The following is a 23,632-nucleotide window of genomic DNA, read 5'->3' as shown; positions in this document are numbered from 1 at the left end:
GCCGTCAGTTTCCAACGGAGGGCGGTTTGATCACACCCATCTTTGCGCCTTCCTAAGCAACTTGCTAATTACAGATGCCCCCTCAAGAGCTGTTGGTGTTAAGCGACCTCATCAGCCTTAAATTATTAAGCAGAGATGCGACTTTGGGCGCCACTGGGGTACTTGAGAGAAACATGGAGGGCCCAGAGACTCGAGGAATCAAAGTGCGTCATAGGCGAGCCACTCCAGGCGTCCAAGGGAAGTCTTTGATGCCAGCGACGGCTGCCGTTTCTCTGTGCTTCCACACTTTGAGCCGCAAAAAGAAGAATGCAAATGCCCAGCTCCCGTGAAAGCTCTTAGATAATTAATTAAGGGGAATGACTAACAAGGCAGAGCCCCCTTAATAAGAAAGCGGGGGGGGGGTGCCGTTGGCTGGAGGAGCCATCAGCTCCACGCCCACCTCCATTTGGGTAGTTGGCAGACATTTTCTTTTTAAGAATCCAAAAATGAAGAATTCCCTGGGCTGTGACTAGAAAAGCTCTTGTCTGGTTTTTATCAGGCCCTCAAGGTGCTTGGGAACTTGGCGTTTTTGTTAATTATGGCATCTCCCCCCCCCTCCCGCCGGCAATCTTCTGGTGTGTTTTTTCTCCCTTTCTTTAAAAAAAAAATAAAAATCACATTTTATTATTCATGTATAATGCTTGGGAAAACAGGCTTGTTAGACACTGGAGACATAATTAACTACAAACGCTTCTTTCCTGTTGGCGGCTTGTTCGTTCCATTTCCTTCCCCCACCTCACTCCAAATTTGCATTATTTCTTATGCACCTCTAGTCTAACCATCCCTGAAGGGGGCGCTGCACCAGTTGACTGATTGCCTGGGCTTGGGGTCTCGCGATGTGGGCGACTTGCGGAGGGGAGGGGACGACCCCCATTCCGTGGGCCTGCTCAGGTATCCGCATGGGGCCTAGGGCACTTCGACCGGATCCAGCCCTTGGATGAGCTGATCACGGCCCAGCATTGCTAGGGAGGAGAGCTGGCCTTGTGGCAGTGAGCATGAATTGCCCCCTTTGCTAAGCAGGTTTCTACTTGGGTTTGCATTTGGATGGTTGGCTATGTAAGAGATATTCCCCTTAGGGAATGGGGCCGTTGGTCAGTGGCAGAGAATCTGCTTTGCCTGCAGAAGGTCCAAGACTCCTGTAGCCTCTCTAGCTGGCAACCTTCCCTCAATGCCTTCCTGCTGTTGAGGGGTTGAGTGATGATGAAGTCCGCCGTGTAGAGTTCCTGGAGAGGGATGTTGGGCAGGGGTGTGGCATTCTCCCTGTTTCCCCTCCCCTTTCCTCATTCCCTTTTGTGCTTTCTTTTTTGTCAAGGGGTCCATCGGGTTTCCAGGATTCCCCGGAGCCAATGGAGAGAAAGGAGGAAGGGTAAGTCGGCATCTTGCCTGCGTCTTTCCACGGTTGCTTGTTTGGTGCAGAGCACTCATTTTCTCCACGGCATAGTTCTGAGACTAAAAGCTGGGCGGGTGGAAGTTGGTCCACCACACGCCTCTCTGCCTTCACAAAAGCCACACCCAAGTACATTATTGGGGATCCGGGGGGCTGGGCATCCCTACACCCAACCCTCCTTCCCCGCAGACAGCCTCGAAGCTCTTTTCACGGATCATGAGAAGAGCTTCACTTCCTAGCACAAAGTGGCTACAGACATCTTCTTTGACAGACTGATGTGGCTGCCTCTCTGGATGTTATGTGGTGACATCCCAACACGTGCATGAACATTGTTTACTAAACCCCTGTGTGCATACATCTAGGAACCTTGGCCCAGTCAACTACTTTAAAAAATGCATGCATACACTGGCATGCTATCTACATGTTACATGTTTGCTGCAGGACACACCAGTGTAATCAGTTCAGTCATAATTCCTGAAGCTCCCCTCAGCCATGCTTCATGCTTCTTTTTCTGTTCCGTATTGACTCCTGAGCAGCAAACTGCCTACTAGGGAAGTGCACGCATCGATATTTTCGATTTGATTCGATCTGTGCCCGAATCGATTCGCACATCCCTACCACCCACCTCCCTCCACAACCTCCCGGCAGTCTGGTCTGATGCCTGGCTGGATTCCTTCTCCTCTTCCCCCAGCACCTGTCACAGTCACGCCTTGCAAGTCTGCATCACTTCCAAGAGTCCCTTGCAATTAGAAAATGCCGAGGGCTCCTTTTGAACAGCTCTTGCCTGGCTTATCACCTGCAAAGCCAGCTCTGGCTGCATAATCAGGGAGCAAATATTAAAGGCGTGGGAGCCGCCCCCCACCCCCCCACCCCACTCCAGCAGCTGCCTTGTGTGGCAGGAGAGCAGGCATGGTGTTAAATTCCCCTTTTACTCTCATTTAAATACAAATTACTTCGCACCAGCCTGCTTGAGAGGAATGCAGGAGATATAAATTGCCTTTCAACATGTTAATATTGTGCTCTCTAAATTTAGTTTACATACGGCGGGGATAGGAGAAGGAGGGGCACACTGTATCCCTCGCCTGCCAACACACTTTATTTTCACGGCACAATTTTCGTCTCTTGATTGCGAGCCACAAATTGTCTCCCTCACCTGCCATCCCTTTGGTTTGTTTTTGCTTTCTGGCAGCTGTGCTGCCCCCAAGCCGTTGGGGGGCACCGGATGCCGTCAAGGTGGCCGCTTTCTTGTGACAGGAAGGACATCTCACCCCCGTCCTTGCTGAGTGGCAGACAAAAGCAAACGGGATAGCAAGGGGATTTATGAGAAGTGACACCCGCTGAGTACAGCCTGTCCCAATCTGCCAGTCTAAACACCGATAGGGCAACGGTGAATCCGCGGGCCCTGATTGGCCGAGACGGATGAGAGCATGGCATGCACAGCATCATCCCAGTTGCTCAGGGTTCAGTGCTCCCAATCCTGCTGCAGGAAGGCAAGGTTACCAGTGTGAGTGGATGTAAGAGCTCACCCGGGGCCTAGAGAGCGGACGGAGTCGCTTTGCGGGGCAAGCTGATGACTAAGGAGAGGTCCCAGGAAGCAGGGGAGTTAAGAGGCATGATGGAGCCCAGAGGCAAAGTGGCTGAAGGGAGCTGGAAGAGTAGTGAGACTGAGGGCCAGGCAAAGTGGGACCTGAAACTCGTCGTTTGGTCTAGTGCGTGTCCCCCGGCCCCACATAAATAGCACCTGTCTGGATTGGGACCACAACATGGCGCAAGGTGCATCTAACCCTTTGCCTCTGCCTTGGCCCTGATCCTGGATTAGGGTCACCACAGCTGTTTTTTTTGGGGGGGGACAAAACACTCGGGACCAAACAAGGTGCTTAGAGTTATGTCTAGTTTTGCCCTGAGAAAGAGGAACCTCAGTAGAGGAGGAGGAGAAGCCGGGCAGATGCATTAAGGAGCTGAAGAAAGACGGGAGAATGTGGGAGCAGAGCTGGTCTTGTGGGGGTGAGCATGAACTGTCCCCTTTGCTAAGCAAGGTTTGTCTTGGTTTGCACCTGGACGGGAGACTCTATGAGAGTGCTGTAAGAGATTCCCCCTTAGGGGAGGGGGCCATAGATCAGTGGAAGAGCATCTGCTTTGCATGCGGAAGGCCCCAGGTTCAATCCCTGGCAGCATCTCCAGGTCGAGCTGGAAGCGACTCCTGCCCAAAACCATGGAGAGCCGCTGCCAGGCAGTGTAGACAAGACTGAGTTAGCTGGACCAAGGGTCTGACTCGGTATGAGGCAGCTTCCGCTGTTCATAGGAACATAGGAAGCTGCCATATACTGAGTCAGACCATTGGTCCATCTCGCTTTTGCAGCTCCCTATGTTCCTAGAATGAGTGAAGACCCAGGGGGTGGGGGTGGGATACCTTTCAGCACGTGGGGCCAAGGGGGGCTGTATGCTTGGGTGAGAGGCAGGACCTACTAGGAAAGCCCGCTAAGAGACAAGGGCTGGCCTCATCACAAAGCTCTTGCAGAGGGGCACGAGTGCAAAGCTGTGGGGTCAGCTACTGAAGCTCAGTCCAGAGCCTCCATTGCAGACTAGGTGTGCAGTGTGCAGGGGGTGCCTCATCTGCCGCCGAGAGAACTTTGGCACAAGAGCAACATCCTGCAACTCTCCGTTCCTTTGCACCACTGTCCAAGCTCCTTGCATCAGTGCAGCCATTCTGCAAAGCCCTTCCTTGGTCTGGATGCCCACCGGGGGGCCTGTACAAGATACAGCAGGCGCTGTGTGGCTGTCTGGCCTTCCCTGGCATACCCGTAGGGACCAGAAATGCTCCGCAAACCTCTGCAAGTGAAATGGAACGACCCCATGCTAACCACTCGGTTCCCCACCAAAAAAAGCCCCATTGCTTCTGCTATCGTTCTAAGCAAAGCCCTAGAAGCCCGTCTCCTCCTGGACTGGGCCGTTTATGCCCACCCCGCAACTTGTCCAGCCCAGACAGAGCTTTCTCCTTTGGGGACCTCAAATTCTACAGCCATGCCAGCTGGCTGTGTGCTTTTCAGCGCCCCCCCCCCCCCCACCTTCATCCCATAATATACCATGCATTGTCTCCCTGGTGGCAAGGCCAACCCTGACGTTAGCAAGTGGTAATTGAATTCAGCCGCCGGCTTCCGAGACCCACCGCTTGCCTTCTGGGAACTCGGTAATGGAGGTTAATACGGCGGCATATTTGGGCCCAGCTGTCGCTCCCTTTTCCCCCGTCGGGATTAATCACCGTCCCCCAAATTGGGTACATCTGGCCGATTCCTAAGCCGGCAACGCCGAGAAGTCACTTTGTCCGGTTTGTGATGTGCGCAGAGCTGCAGTCTGTCGTAAGCCCGTGTCTCCAGAATTTATTTTCTATTCCCACTGAATATTCTCTCCATGTGTTTGTGACCCCCAACCCCTGGGACATGACGGGTTAGAACCAAACATGACTGAATTCGGCAACTTAGCTAGCAGGCCACCCATGTCTCCTCTCTCTGATTGCAGGGCACCCCTGGCAAGCCGGGACCGAGAGGACAGCGAGGCCCGACGGTGAGAAACCTTTTCCTTTCCCCTCCTCATTCCTCCAGACCCCCCCCCCCCGCCCGCCCCCGGCCCACTCTGGAGTCTCGGTTTTGTGTCTGCATCCGGGCAATTCAGTAACGGCTTCTCTTTTGTATCTTTTTCAGGGTCCCCGAGGAGAACGAGGCCAACGAGGGATCACAGGGAAACCGGGGCCGAAGGTATTGCAGGCGGGATTCCTCGAACCCAGCTCCCCATCCCAGACTTGGAGGTTCTCAGTAGGGGGGTTGTGTCCTCACCCCCATCCCAATTGGCTTGTTTAGTCAAGAGGGGAGTCTCTGAAAAGAGCCTAGTGCCACAGCCATAATAATATAAGAAGAGCCCTGCTGGATGAGGCCCAAGGCCTATTGAGTCCAGCATCCTGTTTCCCACAGTGGCCCTCCAGTGGCCCCTGAGAAGCTGACAGGGCATGTCGATGAGGGCACGCCCTCTCTCCTGCTGTTGCTCCCCTGCAACTGGGATTCAGAGGCATCTTCGCTCTGAAGCTGGAGGTGGCTTATAGCCACCAGACAAGTAGCCACTGAATTTGTCTAACCCCCTTTTAAAGCCATCCAAGCTAGTGGCCATCACCACATCCTGTGGCAGAGAATTCCATAGGTTAACTGTGCGAAGTGCGAAAAAGGACTTCCTTTTGTTAGTCCTCTGTTTCCTGGCCCTCAGTTTAATGAGATGCCCCATGGCAGCGTGCACAGAGGGGAACAGACATCCGTGAATTCCATTCACAGATTGTTCATGGACATGCTTTATGGCAGCCTACTGCAGCCTCTTTGGGGCCTTTCCCATCCCTCTTCCCCTGGCCCATCCAAGGCACAGCATCTCCCCGAGCAACTGCATGGTACGATCCAAGGGGTGCATCCCAATCCCCCTCACTGTGTCTGCTTTTTTATCCCAAAGGCTCTGTTTTGTGTCCACGTGAATTTTTGATCAATCTTTAGCTCTGCAGACACATCCATCTCTCAGGAGGAGTTCATTATCTGCTCAGAATATTCCCCCCAATCTCCCCTCCGAAAACCCCTGATGTGATCCATTCTGCAAGTCTGTTTATAAGCAATACAGGAGGGGAAGGGGGAGAAAATCGTTATGTGGACCCAGCAGTGCCTGTATAGTTCAGATGAGGTGTGAAAACAGCATGCCACGATTATAAAACCCTGACTCTTCTGCTACTCCTAAAATCCAAACCCGTTGTCCAGTTCACTTGAAATTTGGCACACAGCAACTAGGGGACAGACTGCACTATTGTTCCAAATTTGGTGCCAATCTGTTAATTAGTGCCCGAGGTACTGCAGTTTGAAAATGGACCTCTTGAGTAGCTGTTTTCCGCATGTAAGCAACCTATATCTGGCCAGAGGCAACATTCTCGGTTCCCCCTCACACACCCATTGCCCTTTAGATGTATCAAAACCTAGAGGAGTAAGTGCTTTTGTTCTTTGGAAGGAAAGTCGGTGGTGAGAGGCCTGCTGCCTCTCTTGGCTTGCTCATGAGGAGACCCTTCCTTCCAAGCAGGTTACTGCCCATAAGGACAACTTCTGGGTCAGTGGAGCTGGTGCCCCCTGGGGGAGATTGCAGATTGCTCACCCGAGATTGCCCACCAGGGCCGGCCCGAGGGTTTTGGTGCCCTGGCTGGAGTTCGACTTTGGCACCACCCCCAGCTGAGGAGTGTGGAGCCCTGACTTTAAACTGAGCCCCATCCCGACTGCTCTTCACCGGGCTGCATGACCAGCGAATGGCTGGCCTGCACGGGCTTGAGGATATGGTGGGAGAGGATGAAGGGTTGAGGATGCCGTCCGTCCTTCCTCTCTTGCCACTACTGCCTCCCTCCTCTCAGCAGTGCAGGCCCTGCAGTCTTCAGGGCTGACCAAACTCTCTGAGAGGCAGCTTATATCTGCCCTGAGAGGAGCTCCTCTCCATGACCAGCCAGGCCTGACTGCAGCTAAGCCAGCCACTGTGCACGCTACTGACTTCCTGTTTGGGGGTTGGGCACTTGAAGAACCAAGATGGCGGCTTCCACTTGGGCAGCCGCCGTGGTCACAGAGCGGAGGGAGGCAGCAGGAACGGAGCATGCCTGAGGTGGGGAGCAGGAAAGCAAGCCAGAGACCAGCTAGGAGGTCAGCCCTGCCCAGGGAGCTGTGGTGCTCCCTCCAGGAACTGGTGTCCGAGGCGACTGCCTATGTCTGCCTAGTGGATGGGCCACCCTTCAGCCCACGGCTCTGGGCTTCCCCTGTGGCTCCTCTCCATATGTGTCCTCTCATCTTCTTCTCCCATGGACTCAATGCCTGCATCGCAGATTCTGGCAAGAGGGGTGCCATCCTTGGACACACACTCCTCCCCCAGAACAAGGGATTTGGCTGGCTGCTGATGGGGAGAACAGCAAGGTCTTGGTCAGGACCAGAAAAGCTGCTTTGCTCAAGGTCGGCAGTCATGAAAGAGTCCCACAGCAACCCAAAGGCCGACAGAGATATTGTGGCATAATTGGTGTGGCGGGCTGAGGTGGCCGGCTGAGTCAGTAGACACCTGGGGGCAGAGACGGCGATGCGGCCGTTGTTAGCAAGTGCTTTGATAAAGGGTGTTCTTGACGTCGCACCCGGGAGAACGTCTGTCTCCTGGCTTGGATCTCGTGGGTGGGCCACTCTGCTAAAATGGAAGGAGGGGACCTTCACTGTGTCGGCAACATCTCCAGCTGAAAAATGGGCCCAAGAATAGTCCTAGCCCAGAGAGCCCAACTGCTGGTCTGCCCCAGTTCTTTGGGGCACACAAACATGTGGTTGATTTTAATATTGTGTTGATGTTTGTTGTTCTGATATTCTTTTTTTGTTGTTTTGAAGGGCAACTCTGGTGGTGATGGGCCCCCAGGTCCTCCAGGCGAGAGGGTAAGATAAATCAGACATACCTCTGTGGGGCAGGGGAGTGCATTCTAGTTTGTTTTAAAAATAAACCGCAGACGCAAGATGGAAGAGAGAGCTGAGGGGAGGTGAATTTGCTCCAGTCTATCTTGGTCCTCTCAGGACTAACACACTTCTGTCTGTTTGCTTCTAAGGGTCCTCCAGGGCCTCAAGGGCCCACCGGGTTTCCGGGACCAAAAGGGCCCCCGGTAAGTACAACCAAGAGAGAGATTCCCCTTGACACTCCAAGGCATAAGAGCAGCCCTATTGGATCAGGCCCAAGGGAGCCTGTCTAGTCCAGCCTCCTGCTTCACACAGTGGCCCACCAGATGCCTCTGAGAAGCCCACAGGCTAGAGGTGAGGGCTTGCCCCCTCTTCTGCTGTGGCTCCCCTGCAACTGGTATTCAGAGGCATCCTGCCTCCGAGGCTGGAGATGGCCTATAGCCGCCAGACTAGTAGCCATTGATAGAGCTGTTCTCCATGAATTTGTCTAAGCCCCCTTTAAAGCCATCTAAGCTAGTAGCCATGACCACATCCTGTGGCCGAGAATTCCACAGCTTAATTATGCACTCTGTGAAAAAGGACTTCCTCTTGTCGGTCCTAAATTTCCCGGCCTTCAGTTTCATGGGGTGACCCCTGGTTCTAGTGTTGTGAGAGAAGGAGGGAAATTTCCCTCTGTCCACCCTCTCCACTCCATGCATGATTTTATACACCTTGGCCATGCCTCCCCATAGTCTCCTCTTCCCCAAACAAAAATGCCTGTAAGAGAGCTCAGCCCACAGCTGGTTGCCCTGAATGTTCAGAAGATGGTGCTGGAAGTGACCCCAGTTTTCCTGAGTGTTCTCTGTTCTTCCTTAGGGTCCACCTGGAAAAGATGGATTGCCCGGCCACCCTGGCCAGCGAGGCGAAACTGTAAGTACCTTGGGAGCATCTCCAGGCATTCTGAGAGGCAGCTGAAATGCGCACCCTCTCTCTCTCTTTCTCATTCTGTGTGTGTGTGTCTCTCTCTCTCTCGTTTTCTCTCTCTCGTGCTCTCTCTCTCTCGTGCTCTCTCTCTTTCGTGCTTTCTCTCTCTCGTTCTTGTGCTCTCTCTCTCTCGTTTTCTCTCTCTCGTTTTCTCTCTCTCGTGCTTTCTCTCTCTCTCGTACTCTCTCTCTCTCGTGCTCTCTCTCTTTCGTGCTCTCTCTCTCTCGTTCTTGTGCTCTCTCTCTCTCATTTTCTCTCTCTCTCGTGCTCTCTCTCTTTCGTGCTTTCTCTCTCTCGTTCTCGTGCTTTCTCTCTCTCGTTCTCGTGCTCTCACGCTCTCTCGTTCTCTCGTTCGCGTTCTCTCTCTCAGCTCCAGCTCCAACTTTCCCTAGAAATCTCCCTGGCATCTGGAAGCCCCTTAGACCACTGTTCTTCATTGTAAGGAACGGCTGGGGGGAGGGGTGCAGGGATGTGGCTCCCAGCAGCTCTAAGTGTGCTCCCTCATTGTCTGTTGGCCCTGTGGGTAGCTTTGGCCAAAGCCGAGTCCCCTGCACAGCCCCAGCACATATGGAAACTACCATTCTCATCATGCAGTGCTGCACTTTGCTCTGCGTGCTTGGAAGGCAGCTCTGCTCCTTGAAGGGGAATTCAGCCCCCTTGAGCCCCTGCCCCATCTTGGAAGGCATGCATGGAGCGTGGCCCTTCCCAGTGATTTCCTCCCAGAGCTCTGAAGAGAGGCCTCCATCTCTCTGAAAGGACCCTCCCAGCACGGAGAAAGGTCCACTGCCTCCAACGGTCTCCAGGCCCCACCTTTTCCCAATGAAGCCCACCTCCTTGGCTGCGGTATCTCTTGTTCCTCATCCAGAATCAATCTAGCCACGGCGTACCGACCGGCTTTGTGAGGCTCATCTGGCAGCTCTTGCTATGAAAAAAGGAAAGCAAGAGGAAACAGGCCCTCCAGCGCGGCATGCTGTCCGTTGTGTTGATCAACCAATCTTTGACTGCTGTGCCGTGTGGATGTGTCCCATTCACTTTCTGCGTACAAAGCGCTGTCAAAGGATTGCCTTATAGTGGGGAGCTTGGAGAAGCTTCGTTGGAGATGCTGGCCGGCAAGTCGAACGTCTGAGCTGCTGTTTTCTGGACTGAAAGCGGGGCTGGCACAGATTTACCTCACCACTCAGAGAATCAGTTTTGCCAACCCCAGAGCACACCCATCTTATCTGGGCGGCTAACATCAGGCAGGAAAGAGAGTGTCGAAGGAAGAGAGATGGCGACGCCGTTCATATGTCACCGGTGTTGGCAGCCCACACAAAGAGGAGGGGGAAGACCCTGCCCCTCTGCCACACACCCCACATGATTCACAGAAGGGGCCTCGGAGGTCTCCTAGTCAATCTGCTTTGGAAAGGGACTATTCTTTTAAATATACGTTTTCTGGAGTCCCCAAGTCTGCCTGGACCCAGTTTGGAAACGAAACCTGAGATGAGTTTGGTCTAAACATCACACACACACACACACACATTTTCTCCTGTCTGCTGTGCTTCTTTTCAGTAACAACCCTTCTGTCCTGTCCTCCCTGCATGCCCCCTTGTGAATACAGAGATCCTCCTTATCTCCTCACTCATTTCCTCACTCATTATCCTTTGGGATTTCTCATTCTCTCCAAGAGGATCAGTCACCTTATCAGAAGAGAGGTTGTCAAGTGCTGGGTCGTTCTATTCTGTGACAAAGTGTTGTGTCCTCGTCGTCCCCGCCCTATTGTTAAATGACAATTTCTTTGTTTCTAACAGGGTTTCCAAGGGAAGACGGGTCCCCCTGGGCCTCCGGGAGTTGTCGGTCCGCAGGTAAACGCCCCAGAAGCCACCCAGATTCATTTGCCAATTTCCATGGGCAACAATTCAGTTATGTGGTAATTAGCAGGTACCGTCAGATTAATGGCAGTGTGCATTCTGGATCACAGGGTAAATGCATGTTTGTGTCTGCTTTCTGAGGTGTAAAAGCCGCCTGCTTGGTAATTATGTTTAGAGATGCACGGTGTCATCATTAGCGCAATCATCGAGCCTCTCTGTGGTGTTGACAAGCCTTCATTCAAGCCTGCTACAGAAGTGCCTTCCCCTTCGTTGAAATGGGAGATGCAGGATGGGGCGTGATGGGGATCAATCTGCCAGTCCCAGGAGCATTATTTTGCTTTATTTATTTGATTGATTGATTGATTGATTGATTGGAATACTGTCCTTCCATAAGTGGCTCAGGGCAGTTTACATTAAAATCAGAAATATATAACAAGTGAAATTTTTTAAAAAACAACACCATTGAAATAAAAGCAGATTAGAATTGCAATTAAAACTAGATAACATTAAAACTAAATATCATTAAAAGCCAGGCTAAAAAGATGGGTCTTTAAGGCTCTCCTGAAGGCCTCTTGTATCCACATTTATATCTATATTTGTTAACAATAAATACACAATCACACGAGGAAGGGCTCTTACGGTAGATGTCTTCTGGTGCACCCCTCTGACTCCCAACTGCTGACTCCATGGGGCCTTCATGCAGACTAGCCCTCCCTGGACTCCCTGATAACTTCAGGCTTCTGAAATGCATTCTAACCTCCTAGGAGTGTCTGAGCCCCCTATCCAGAACCTACCTCTCTTTTGTTCTGTGCATCGTTTAAAATAACCCTTCCAAAAAGTCAGGGCCTCTCAAATTAGGAGGTTTTCCCAGGAAAGTGTTCCATCCAGAATGAATAAGCACAGCTCCATTTCCAAACGGCCACGGCAGAAGTTTAATAACTACTTAGCATCCTTTCCCTCTGGTAACAGCCTCCACTTTGCAAGTGTGCATTCTGAGATAATGGCCCTGTGGTGACACGGGTCCCCGTGCACAAAGCATAGAAGATCAATAATCACCATGTAGTCGCCAAGTCGATCCATGCTTTATGTCCAATAAAGGAGGGAGCGTGCAGGGCCAGCTGTCAGTTCTGGAGAGCTTCCCAGACAGGGCCTGATGCATAGCCATAAACCCTTGACGTTTATCACGTGCCATTTGCCTCTGGAGCACTTAACTCACTGGAATACCCAAGGTGTGTACACGCACTTCTGCTGGCTGGAATTGTACGGTCCTCCAGAGAAGAGGTTTAACTCCATCTAGGGCACACGCGCTCTGCAAACCTGGAGCTGAGGATGGGTAGTCATTTCTTTAGGAAACAACGTCAGTATTGCTTATGACATGTGGAAACGCTTTTCGGAGGAACATAGAATGTTTAGAGTTGGAAGGTCTCTTGAAGGTCTTCTAGATCAGGGATTCTCAACGTTGGGTCCCCAGAGGTTATTGGACTTCAGCTCCCATAATCCCCAACCAAAGGCTGGGGATTATGTGAGTTGAAGTCCAATAACATCTGGAGACCCAACGTTGAGAACCCCTGTTCTAGACCAACCCCCTGTTCAGTGCAGAAATCTGGTCTATAGAATCACAACAATTAAGAGTTGGAATGTTGGACATCTTCTAAATCCATGCCAGTGGGCTCAGTATGTTCTTTAGATGGTCTCACACACACACACACACACACGCTGAAGGTATATGCTGCATCACATTTTCCTACTTTTCTGCAGGGTCCTACTGGAGAAACAGGTCCAATGGGAGAGCGTGGCCATCCTGGTCCTCCAGGGCCCCCCGGTGAACAGGGGCTTCCCGGATTGGCTGGCAAGGAAGGAACAAAGGTGTGTCTGTGTTGACCGATATTCCAATTGAAATCATGGCATTGGTTTCTAGCTCAGAGGGGGAAAGGGCCAAGAAATCAGGGAGGCAGAGACATTGGGTGTTAAGAAATGGTTTTGCTTGGCCACACTGCTTGATAGATTTGAGGCTGAGCCACAAAAGAGCACCACTGGACAGGATTTCATTCAAGAGCTTCTGAACAGCGTCTGCTTAGATCTTGTAATGGGACATCTCTACAGATGCCTTCGTCGCCCTCAGAGGTGTGAGTGGTCCCTATTGGCAGTGGGTCTTCCTTGGCTGTCAGCTTCCCACCCACCCCATGTTAGGAACATATGAAGCTGCCTTCTACCAAATCAGACCCTTGGTCCATCTAGCTTAGGATTGTCTTCACAGACTGGCAGTGGCTTCTCCAAGGCAGGGGTCTCTTTCAGCCCTACCTGGAGATGCTTCCAAAAATTGAACCTGTAGACCATCTGCACGCAAAACAATTGCTCTACCACTGAGCTAAGGAGACTGCTAATGAACCTATGAAGCTGCCACACTGAGTCAGACTATTGGTCTCTCTAGCTCAGGGTTGTCTACACTGACTGGCAGCAGCTCTCCAAGGTTTCCGGCATGGGACTTTCCCAGCTCTTCCTGGAGATGCTGCCAGGAATTCATATTGGAATTTGCTGCCTTCAGAAACATGCCACATCCTTTCAGCCCCTTTACAAATACCACGAAAGCATTACGCAAACCCTTTGAACATTAAAGTCTGGAAGCTGCCATTGGAAGCACCATGTCCTGACTGTAAGGCAGGATTTTGTCGAGTATTTTGATTCTCGTTGAATTGTTGTACTGAAACGTTATGCAGCAAACCTGCCTTGAGGACTTTGGCTGAAAATTTAAAATGTGCACAATGGGTGAGTAAATTACCTTTCAGTGACCCTTAGGTTTCCTCCCATTCTGAACGGTGATCCTGTCCTTGCAGGGCGACCCAGGTCCGGCGGGCCTTCCAGGCAAAGACGGCCCGTCAGGCGTGAGGGGGTTCCCCGGTGACCGAGGTCTTCCAGGCCCAATTGTAAGTCAAGTTCCATTTCCTCGTTCCATTTCTGAGACCTCTTCCTGGCAGTGTCTCTCTGTGTCTTCCTTTTCTAATTGGACGGCCTTTTCCCTTTCTCTCTCATTTTGTTGCCTGCAGGGACCTGTAGGGCTGAAGGGCAATGAAGGACCCCCAGGACCCCCTGGGCCAGCAGTAAGTAAACACCTTTGTTGCCTAGAATAGCCACACTCTCTGACTGCCAGAGAATTTCCCTTTAGAAATACTGGGGGCAGGGTGGGGGCGGTGGGGATACTCCAAGCAGATCTTTGCCCACAGAGCCGAGAGGTCTCCACTGGGCAGCCAGAGCAGATGACCCCAAGAGCAGTTTGTGGGGACCTCTTTGAAGAGAGGAAGATTCTTGCTTTGTTTCCTTGTGTGGCAGCTTAAGAGCCAGGGAAGAATACAGAGAGGGCGGCATTTCCTGCTCTCACTGAGGACTAGCATGCTGCCAGGAAGTTAAAGAAGGACAATAGGTGGGGTTTCCTCCCCCTAACGCAGAAGTGGCTTCTTGGAAAGGCACTGCCTCTCCTGTTGCCTCTGGTCGAACAAGTGCGGTGGGTTTTTGCATTTATTTCGGAACCTGCAACGGAGGTATGGCTTGTGGAAGGAGCAGCCAATCTCTGAGCTCTCTAGGTTGGTTACATAGGAAGTTGCCTTGTACTGAGTCAGGTCTCTGTCAACACTGACTGACAGCAGCTCTACTTCCAGATGGGTCTTTCCAAACCCTACCTGGAGATGCGGCCAGGGATTGAACTTGGTGCTTATGCTTGCAAAGCCGGTGCTCTTTATGTGGCCCTATCGCTGTATAAAGTTCCCTTATACCGATATGAGACCATTGGCCCATCTAGCTCAGTATTGTCTTCACGGACTGGCAGCAGCTCTCCAGGGCTTCAAGTGGGTCTTCCCCAGGCCGACCTGGAGATGCTGCCAGGGACTGAACCTGGGACCTTCTGCATGCAATCAAGATGCTCTCTGGTCCTTCCCCAAAGTGGTTTCCCGTTTTTGGATGTGAGAACCAGGCCTTGACGACACCTGATTCGGCTTCCCCCACTACCTTCCTTGAATCATAGACATTTGGGGGTTGGGAGGGACCTTGGAGGGCTTCTGGTCCCGGCCATTCCTGGGATTCTCTTAGGGAAGCCGTAACCTTTCAAGCGGTATAAAGCCGATCTCAGTTGGCAACACGTTGTGAGTCCTGAAGCTCAGCCCGGAGATGGCATTTTCCTCCAAAGCTCCTTGGCCTCCCATGGCCTCCCATCCCTCAGTGCTGAAGTAAAGAAAGCTCCAGGCATGTAAGCCGCCACGGGAGTCTCTCTCGATCTGAAGACAGCAACATTTGTCCACACCCTGAATTAACAGCTCCCTCTTTATAGCCCCATCCCTGAACGTCTACCAACTTCCCTCTCTTTTTTCCTCCCATGCAGGGCTCTCCTGGCGAGCGGGGACCTGCTGGAGCAGCCGGCCCGATCGGTCTGCCAGGGAGACCGGGGCCTCAAGGGCCACCAGGCCCATCCGGTGAGAAAGGAACCCCGGTAAGTCTTGTGTTTGAGTGCTGAGCCGTGCAGGGCTGACCTGATGGTGCAAGGAGCCACCTGATTGCTTGGGGCATCCGTCTTCCGTGGGGTGCCGGTGAAGGGGGTCTGGGTGGGCTGCAGTCCTCAGATCTTGTAGTCATGCATGTGAGTTGTTACTGTTGAGGGGTGTGAGAAGGAACATTGAAGTCCTCACACAGCAGAGTATGCTCTGGTGGTAAAGACATTCAGCCCAAGAGATTATCTGGAGACAGTGGTCTGAGTCGAAAAAAACAAAGAAAGATTTGTTAAGCAACTAAAAAATCACATGCTAAGAGAGAGAGATTGAATGAAATACTCAAAGAGGCACTAGCCTTCAACAAGAACTGGATTTGGAACAGACTCTAACTGACCAAGAGAGATCTATTAACATGACTCCTCCTGCCTCTAGTGGCCAGAAGAGGTTACTGCGGAGCTAAGTGCAATGCGTTCGAATTCTCATTTTTAACAAGTTAGCAGTCTGCCTGAGGCTGTGGGCAGCTGGACTCAACTCTAGCATGTGTCTTCTGCAACTTGGGGTCCCAGAGCTAAGGTTGGAGCCACAGCTAGGAATCTGAGCTGTACCAGTGTCATGGCCCCTGGTACGCAGGAGCATGGGAAGCTGCAAGTCAGACTCTTGGTCTATCTAGCTCAGGGTTGTCTACACTGACTGGCAGCATCTCTCCAAGGTTCCAGGCAGGAGTCTCTCCCAGCCCTACTTGGAGATGCTGCCAGGGATTGAACCTGAGACCGTCTGCATGCAAAGCAGATGCTCTTCCACTGAGCTATGGCCCCATTGCCAAAGGTGGCATACATGGGTCTCCCATCCAGGCAGTGATGATACCAAGCCCTGCTTAGCTTCAGCAAGCTGGCTGTATCGTGTGCCCTAAGGCCGTGCTCTGGGACCCATTTCGTGGCCAATTGAGACCAGTTGGAGATGTAGGGGATCGGTGCTGAGCTTGACAGGAAGCAAGAGTTAAGCAGATCCCGAGAGAGTGGCATGCATCACTCAGAAGGCAATGCTCTCTTTGCCGAGGTAACAGGGACATCTAGGGACGTCCTAAGGAAGCTTAGGCTGCTTGTGCCCATGGACAGGGGAATGGGAGGCAGGCTTGGGAGCAGCTGATAGAAAGCAGGGTAGGGGGAGGCAAAGGGGGAGTTCAGGTCACTGGTGGGAGAATCCGGAAGGAAGAGACGAAGAGTGTTTGCCCAACCCACTTCCCTCCCTTGGAGGTCAAAGCGAATGTCCCTGAGAACCTGAGGAAAGATGACCGGCCAGTTCTACCCACCCACCCTGCCATCTCCGTTCCCTGTGGGAAAGGGTTGGACACATTCACGGAGAGTGTGATGACCACGGTTAAATGGAGCCTCCAAAGATAGAAAAATGGAGCCTCCATGTTTAGAGGCAGTGTGCCTCGAGAGCACCAAACACTGGGGACAAGCCCCATAGGGTGGGGTGTCACCTTCCTACCCTCCTTGTGGGCTCCTGGACAGGCATTTAGCTGACTGCAGCTGGAAGATGGGTCTCCTGATGCAATTATTCTTAGGTTGGAGTGTTCCCCCCTCCACTACCCCAGGAAGCTGCCATATACTGAGTCAGCATCTAGCTCAGGATTGTCTACCCAGACTGGCAGCGGCTTCTCCAAGATTGCAGGCAGGAGTCTCTCTCCCAGCCCTATCTCGTTGGAGAAGCTGCCAGGGAAGGAACTTGGAGCCTAGTTGCTCCATCCCCTGAAGGGGAGTTTCTTCCGGTGCTCACACTTCTAGTCTCCCTTTCATATGAAACCAGGGCGGACCCTGCTTAGCTAAGGGAACAAGTCATGCTTGCTACCACAAGACCAGCTTTCCTCTCCTAAAAAGACCTCAAGTACAAAGCCAGGAAAGATCTTAGAGAATATAGGAAGCTGCCATATACTGAGTCAGAACCCTTGGTCCATCTAGCTCAGGATTGTCTTCATAGACTGGCAGCAGCTTCTCCAAGGTTGCAGGCAGGAATCTCTCCCAGCCTGATCTTGGAGATGCTGCCAGGGAGGGAACTGGGAACCTTCTGCTCTTCCCAGAGCGGCTCCATCCCCTGAGGGGAATATATCTGACAGTGCACACACATCAAGTCTCCCATTCAGATGCAAACCAGGGTGGACCCTGCTTAGCTAAGGAGACAAGGCATGCTTGCTGCCACCAGACCAGCTCTCCTTGAAGAAGAGGAGCCGATTTCTCACCGCTGCCATTGGCAAGCTGTTCTTTGCTTTCCCATCGCATTGACTGTGCCTTTCAGGGGCCGAGACAGAAAGGCCGTCTCAGTGATTTTGCGCTAAGCGAGGATGTCTCTGCTGATACAGATCTGTGTTGCTCCGCCTCCTCTTCCCCTGCCCGCCCCCCCGGATTGTGCAACGGGAGAGTTTTTGAAAGATGGTAGCCAGGCCTGTGGCCCTCGTCGCCTCTGCGAGCTGCAGCACAGCGTTTATATATGACATGTTTTCATTGAGCGGAGTGGCCCATTTATCTGGCTCCTGATCGGTTACAGCGAGCCGCCCCTGCGGAGCGGGAGGAGAACCAAGGGATGCTCCTGGGAACCGACAGACATCAAACAGTCTGCCCATGCAAGCAAAAGGCAAAAAGTGTGGACAGTTTGTTCCCCCTTCAAGCCGTGCAAGCAAAGGAATGGCTCTCAGGAGCTGATTTCCATTTTATTTTATTTTTTTGGAAGTGTTTCTCATTCAGTCCGTGTGAGGGAAACAGAGTTGCCAGCAAGGAGCTCTGGAAATGGGCAGGCTTTCCACACAGGACCATCCTGGAGGAGGATCTTTTGTGAACCCCAGGATTTCTGGGCTGTTCTCCAGATTGGGGAGGAGAGGAGGGAGATCTGCAGCGCTGGGGGGGGGGGTGTCCCATTGCAGCCATCTGTTCGGAACTGGTGGTTGAGCTAAAATGAGGCCCACAAGATCTGAAAAGATCCTAAGACCAGGGTTCCCTCTGACGGGGTTCCCAGATGTTGTGGACTACAACTCCCAGAATTCCCAGCTGCCATGGCTTTTGCTTGGGCATTATGGGAGTTGTAGTCAACAACATCTGGGAATCCCTGTTAGGGGCACCCTGCCCAAGACCCAGAGGCCCGGGGTCTTTATGCAGCAGTCCTCTTGGGGTGGGCAGGCCCTGCTTGAGTTACCCAGAGCCATCTGGCTGGCTGCTTCTGGAATGCGACTGTTGTGCATGTGGGAATTTGGTCTGGCTCGCAGTGTTTCCTCTAAGAGGGATTCCCAGGTGTTGTTGACTACAACTCCCAGAATCCCCAGCTGCAGTTGCTTTTGCTTGGGCATTATGGGAGCTGTAGTCAACAACAGCTGGGAATCCCTCTTAGAGGGGACATTGTGGGCCAGACCAAATTCCCACATGTATAGCAGTCTTTAGGTGGTCATGAGCAAGGAAAAAAGGGCTGGGGCTCACAGGTGTGTCCCCCCCCCCCAGCTCTCGGGTCCTGGTTCATCCTGCGTACATTTTGGGTAGGCATAGCTCCTGGGGATGTCTTGTGGGTATCCGCAGGGACTTTTCTGAGGGGTCAGGCCCCTGCTGGTGTTCCCCAGGTCCCTATCTCATTGGAAGTCGGCCCACATGCCAGAATGTACCCCTTAACCACACTGGCTGTGTCAACGGATGCAGGGAGGCATGGCCATTATTGGGAAGAGCGGCAGCTCTGTCCATCTCCTGATCCTCCGCAGTTGGTGCTTCATTCTTTTTTCTCGGCTTCAGAGAGGCAGAAAAAGTAGCCTCCAGCCAGCATTGAACAGAGTCCTGACTGCTGAGGATAGGGAGAGGGAAAAGGGGGCAGCTCAGTCCCTCTCCCTATCCTCAGCAGTGGGGAGCAACTACCCCCCATCCTGCTCCCCTGCTGTGGACACCCATGAGATGTCTTCTGGTTCTGTCCCCTCTGCCTTCCTCCTTAGATGTTTTGTGTGGCTTGCACCTATATGAAAAGGTATATATATATGTATTGTGAGCTGCTGAGGGAACAACTCTTATGGGGCATCCAACAAATATAGTTGTTCATTGGATGAAGCTGCCCTAGACCAAGGCTGGACATTGGCCGATCTCCATCAATATTTTCTGTGCTGACCGGCAGTCCGGGATTGACCATGGGGCCTTCTGCGTGCAGAACAAATGTTCTTCTGCCAAACAATGGCCCTGCCCCATTGAAGTATTCCTTATGGTGTTTCCAGTCGGCGGGGTGGGGGGCAGAACCCAAGGACTGCTTAGAAGCAGTTTGAGCCTGCCTCCTCTTCCAAAGGGAGATGCTGTCCTGTTGCAAAATCAGGGACCAGCAAGGAAGTTGGGTTTTCAGCACCCTGGAGAGCTCCCAGTGAACAGCTTGCTCCGACAAGGACCAGAGCCAGACTGAGGCCTTCAATCCCTCCAGCCGCCACTTACCCCTCGCAGGCTCCGCCTCCCTGCCTGGAGAGAGGAGTGGTTTAAAGGGGCGGCCAGTTCATTGAGAGGCACAGGGCATTCCAGTTCCAGGTCTCCACTTCCAAGGTTTTCCATCTGGCAGGCTCTGGCTCCAGCCCCGGAGATGAGACTGTGCCTGGGTCTCGCCTTCTCCAGCCCAGCTGCTCCCCTTTCCTCGGGGTGAGGCTCTGTGCTGCAGCTTACGGCTGGGTTCCTGACAGGTGCCGTCCTGAAGGGTTTAGAATGTCCTCTGATAGCCATGAAAAGCAGGAGCCTGCTGTAAGAAACCCCCCCGGCCCCCTCAACCTCCTAAGGAAAGCATTGTTTGATGGCGGGTTTCCCCTTTTCTTGCTTAGGGTGAAAAAGGTCCTCAGGGTCCAGCAGGCCGTGATGGCATCCAGGGGCCAGTTGGGCTTCCGGGCCCGGCAGGTCCTGTTGGCCCACCAGGAGAAGATGGAGACAAGGTGAGAAAATGCGTACTTTTGTGACGGGAAGTCCCTGGGCAGAAATAGCTCCTTTCCCACTCTGGCTCTTTCCCCAATAAGTTCAAATCAGGCTAGCAAAAAAAAACCAATGGTATTTCTTGCCCTTCTTTTATAAAGTACCTTTTTCTGCATCGTTAGCGGTGCAGAGACAACGATGCTGAAAGAAAGCAAAGGAATCTGACTTGCTTCATGCATCAGTGCCGAAATTCTTTTGAAGTTTCAGGCAGTTGAGCTTGTAAATCCGGAAATCGAGCTCTTCCTCATTTGGCCTGCATGTCGCTCACCTCTCTGGAGTGTGGGTGCTCTCGAGGGAGGAAGAGGCACATGGCAGGGTGTTCCTGTTCAAGCCCCAGCAACGTGGGGCAGGGCAGTTCTCCTCTTGAGCGCTCCCGCAGAACTCCTGCCTGTCCTGGTCCAACCTGTAGCACAGGCGAATGCAGAGCTGATGTCCACTGAAATGTAGGTCCAACCTAGGTTGTGACTGCTCAGATCCACACTAGATAGATAAAGTTTCTTACGGCCATAGACCAGTTAATCTTTACATTTTACAAAATATCTGATTAAGTAATGCAGGCTTTACGAAGCTTACATACAATAAAACAAAATTTAGCGGCATTAACTTGACTATCCCAGGTTTAAAATTGGACAGCAGATACTCCAAGTAAAAAAGATGGGTGTGGCCCATGCAGTTCTTCCTTTCCACACTTGTACAAGGGCTAATTATGTGCCTCAGAGCAGGAAGCTCTTCTGTTGCGTCAGCTGAGTATCGTATGGGCCTCTAGTCAAGAAATGCCACATCCCAGCAAAGCTCTTCCCTCCCCAGCCCCACACCCTTACCTTACCATTTCTCAGAGCCTTAACCTCTTGCCTTGAAAAGTTGCTTGGGGCAAAATTCTACTAGATAGGAAGCTGCCATCTACCGAGTCAGACTCCTGGTCCATCTAGCTCAGTATTCTATCTACAGAGACTGGCAGCGGCTTCTCCCAGGTGGCAGGCAGGAGCCTCTCTCCCAGCCCTTTCTCGTTGGAGATGCTGCCAGGGAGGGAACTGGGGACCTTCTTCTGCTCTTCCCAGAGCGGCTCCATCCTTTAAGGCAGGCCTGCTCAGCTTAGGCCCCCCAGCTGTTTTTATCCACAGTGGCCAATAGCCAGGGATTATGGGAATTGTAGGCCAACGTCTGCAGGAGGGCCAAAGCTGAGTGGGCCTGCCCTAAGGGGAGTATCTTCCAGTGCTCACACATGTAGTCTCCTGTTCAGATGCAAACCAGGGTGGAGTCTGCTTAGCAAAGGGTTCTTTGCTTCTTGTGTTTTGTACTGTTTTTATACTTGTGTTTTAATTTTTTTAATCAGATGTGTGTGTGTGTGTGTGTGTGTGTGTGTGTGTGTGTGTGTGTGTGTGTGTGTGTATGCGCATGCATATTTTAATATGTCTTTTTTATAATCTTGTTTTTAAATTTTATTGTGAGCCGACTTGGGATTTTCTTAATGAAAGGCGGGGTATAAATTTAACAATAAATATATATAAAATAAATAAAGGGGACAATCTATGCTTGCTGCCATAAGACCAGCTCTCCTCCTGATTCTGATGTGTGGACTTCACTTGCATTTTTTTTTTTCCAGCTCAGCCAGGCTAGCAAAACCAGCTCTAAACTGAGCAACGTTATGCTGGAGGGCAGGGATACAAATCTTTGAAACGAATAAACAAAATAATTAATTTTAGCTCCAACAGGACTTGGAATATATATCTGGGGCGCTTCGTGCGCTTGCCCTCCAGGGGTCTCACGGGATGTTCTGTCAGGAGGTTTTGCTCTGACCAGCTTGTGTTTGCAGAGAGGATCTCTTACTGACCTTTTTCCTGTATGACAGGGTGAAATTGGTGAACCGGGGCAGAAAGGAACCAAAGGAGACAAAGGGGAACAGGTAAGGGGTGATGTTCCTCCAAAAGTGGGCGGTCAGGCCTGTCCCGAAGGTCACCGGTGTGTCTCTGCCCCTTTCCTCCACGCCCCTTGCAGACAGCTGGGCAGAGGAGGGGCCTCGATGGTGGGGACCACTTTGCAGGGGGGCAGTTGGCTGCGCTCTGAGTCCTCGCGCCGTGGGCATTTCCCTGTGGGCGGGTGGCCGCTAAGCCTTGTGCCCTGAAGTCGCAGGCTGACATGCAGCCTGAATGACTCCGGAGCGGTTCTGCTGAAATCAAGTCATCCTTTAGAGCAACCCCTGGGTAGTACAGTGGGGAAACTGAGTCTGGAGGCAGCCATGGTGGCTGGCTATTTATTTATTTATCACCGGTCAGGTGACTGTCTGGCCTCTGCATTCACGATGTGGAGCGGATTCCACCACTTGCCAGTTGCTCCCCACACAAGGGCTGCTGCGAATAAAAGGGTGCCTGGAAACCGTGTTGGGTGTGCTGGGTGGGGCGGAACCCTCAGCCCTCTACAGGCTCACTTTGCCATTTCACTGGACATGTTTCTATTTCTTTACAGGGCCCCCCTGGTCCCACTGGTCCACAGGGCCCAATTGGGCAACCCGGGCCAGCTGTAAGTATGCCTCCTACTGTTGACCATCCTACATCTTGTGAAAAGGTTCATGGGGATCATGGCTGGGAGAGGCGGTAACAGGGTTTTTCAGGCACCAGGGCTCAGACTTGGGTTCTGTTTTCATGGGCAGGGTTGAGCCCTAGACGATGGACAAGTGGCCATAACCAACAGTGTTTCTGAGCTTGTTCAGAAAGCCTTTCCTTAAGGAACTAAAGCTGGCTTCTAGTCTCCCATTCAAATGCAACCAGGGCACACCCTGCTTAGCTAAGGGGACAAGTCAGGCTTTCTGCCACAAGACCAGCTCTCCTCTCCTCTATGAGGCTGTCGCTAAAGCCCTCCAATTTAGTTCTCTGGTGTGAGTCTGGTCTCTTAGGGCAGCCTGTGTGAATTGCTGGAGGAAGGCCCTAGTTTTGCTAATAATTGTTTGATAGGCAGACATGTGCCTGGATAAATATTCTAAGTGGCTAAATATCAGGAAAGCAGTCCTGGTCACTCTGAAATGGATAGGACCTTGGAGGTCTGTTCTGCCAAGTGTGGGATCTTACCCTCCAGATTTAAGCCTTTCCATTCTTCTTTTTCAAGGGAGCTGACGGAGAACCTGGACCTCGAGGTCAACAGGGTCTCTTTGGCCAAAAAGGAGATGAAGGACCCAGAGGTTTCCCCGGCCCTCCAGGTCCTGTTGGGTTGCAGGTAATTTCTAATGCTACTGACAATAAACTCGACTCTGCAGTGGGTCTCGAACCAGCGACATCGGGTCGCACAGGGGTTCTCCACCCTGGTGACCCCTGTATGGCTGGACTACAATTCCCAGGGGCAGGGCTATAATTGGGTGGACATGTTCCTCCTCCTTCGGTGCTCTGGCCAGCCTCATGCCAAGCCCGCTTCATTGTTGGCTGTATGTTTTCCTTTGAATTCTCTCCCTCGCTATGGGGGAAGAAAACGCGCAGCTGGCCCTTTGTTGCAGAAGGCT

At 52.2% G+C, this 23,632-nt stretch overlaps 1 protein-coding gene across 3 annotated transcripts in view; it reads left to right on the top strand.

The window, feature by feature from the left end:
* COL5A1 (collagen type V alpha 1 chain) overlaps positions 1-23,632 on the top strand; it is a 374,283-nt gene that overhangs the window by 312,917 nt on the left and 37,734 nt on the right. For all 3 annotated transcript variants that reach the window (XM_053282026.1, XM_053282025.1, XM_053282024.1), the window contains exons 32-46: positions 1,352-1,405; positions 4,943-4,987; positions 5,125-5,178; positions 7,840-7,884; positions 8,052-8,105; positions 8,755-8,808; positions 10,650-10,703; positions 12,468-12,575; positions 13,544-13,633; positions 13,754-13,807; positions 15,079-15,186; positions 20,001-20,108; positions 21,995-22,048; positions 22,609-22,662; positions 23,245-23,352. In XM_053282026.1, the coding sequence (XP_053138001.1) occupies positions 1,352-1,405; positions 4,943-4,987; positions 5,125-5,178; positions 7,840-7,884; positions 8,052-8,105; positions 8,755-8,808; positions 10,650-10,703; positions 12,468-12,575; positions 13,544-13,633; positions 13,754-13,807; positions 15,079-15,186; positions 20,001-20,108; positions 21,995-22,048; positions 22,609-22,662; positions 23,245-23,352 (1,044 nt within the window). The remainder of the gene's footprint in view (positions 1-1,351; positions 1,406-4,942; positions 4,988-5,124; positions 5,179-7,839; positions 7,885-8,051; positions 8,106-8,754; positions 8,809-10,649; positions 10,704-12,467; positions 12,576-13,543; positions 13,634-13,753; positions 13,808-15,078; positions 15,187-20,000; positions 20,109-21,994; positions 22,049-22,608; positions 22,663-23,244; positions 23,353-23,632) is intronic.

The sequence above is a fragment of the Hemicordylus capensis genome, chromosome 17 (assembly GCF_027244095.1).
Source record: "Hemicordylus capensis ecotype Gifberg chromosome 17, rHemCap1.1.pri, whole genome shotgun sequence".
Lineage (NCBI taxonomy): Eukaryota > Metazoa > Chordata > Lepidosauria > Squamata > Cordylidae > Hemicordylus > Hemicordylus capensis.
This window is presented reverse-complemented; position numbering and strand designations above follow the sequence as displayed.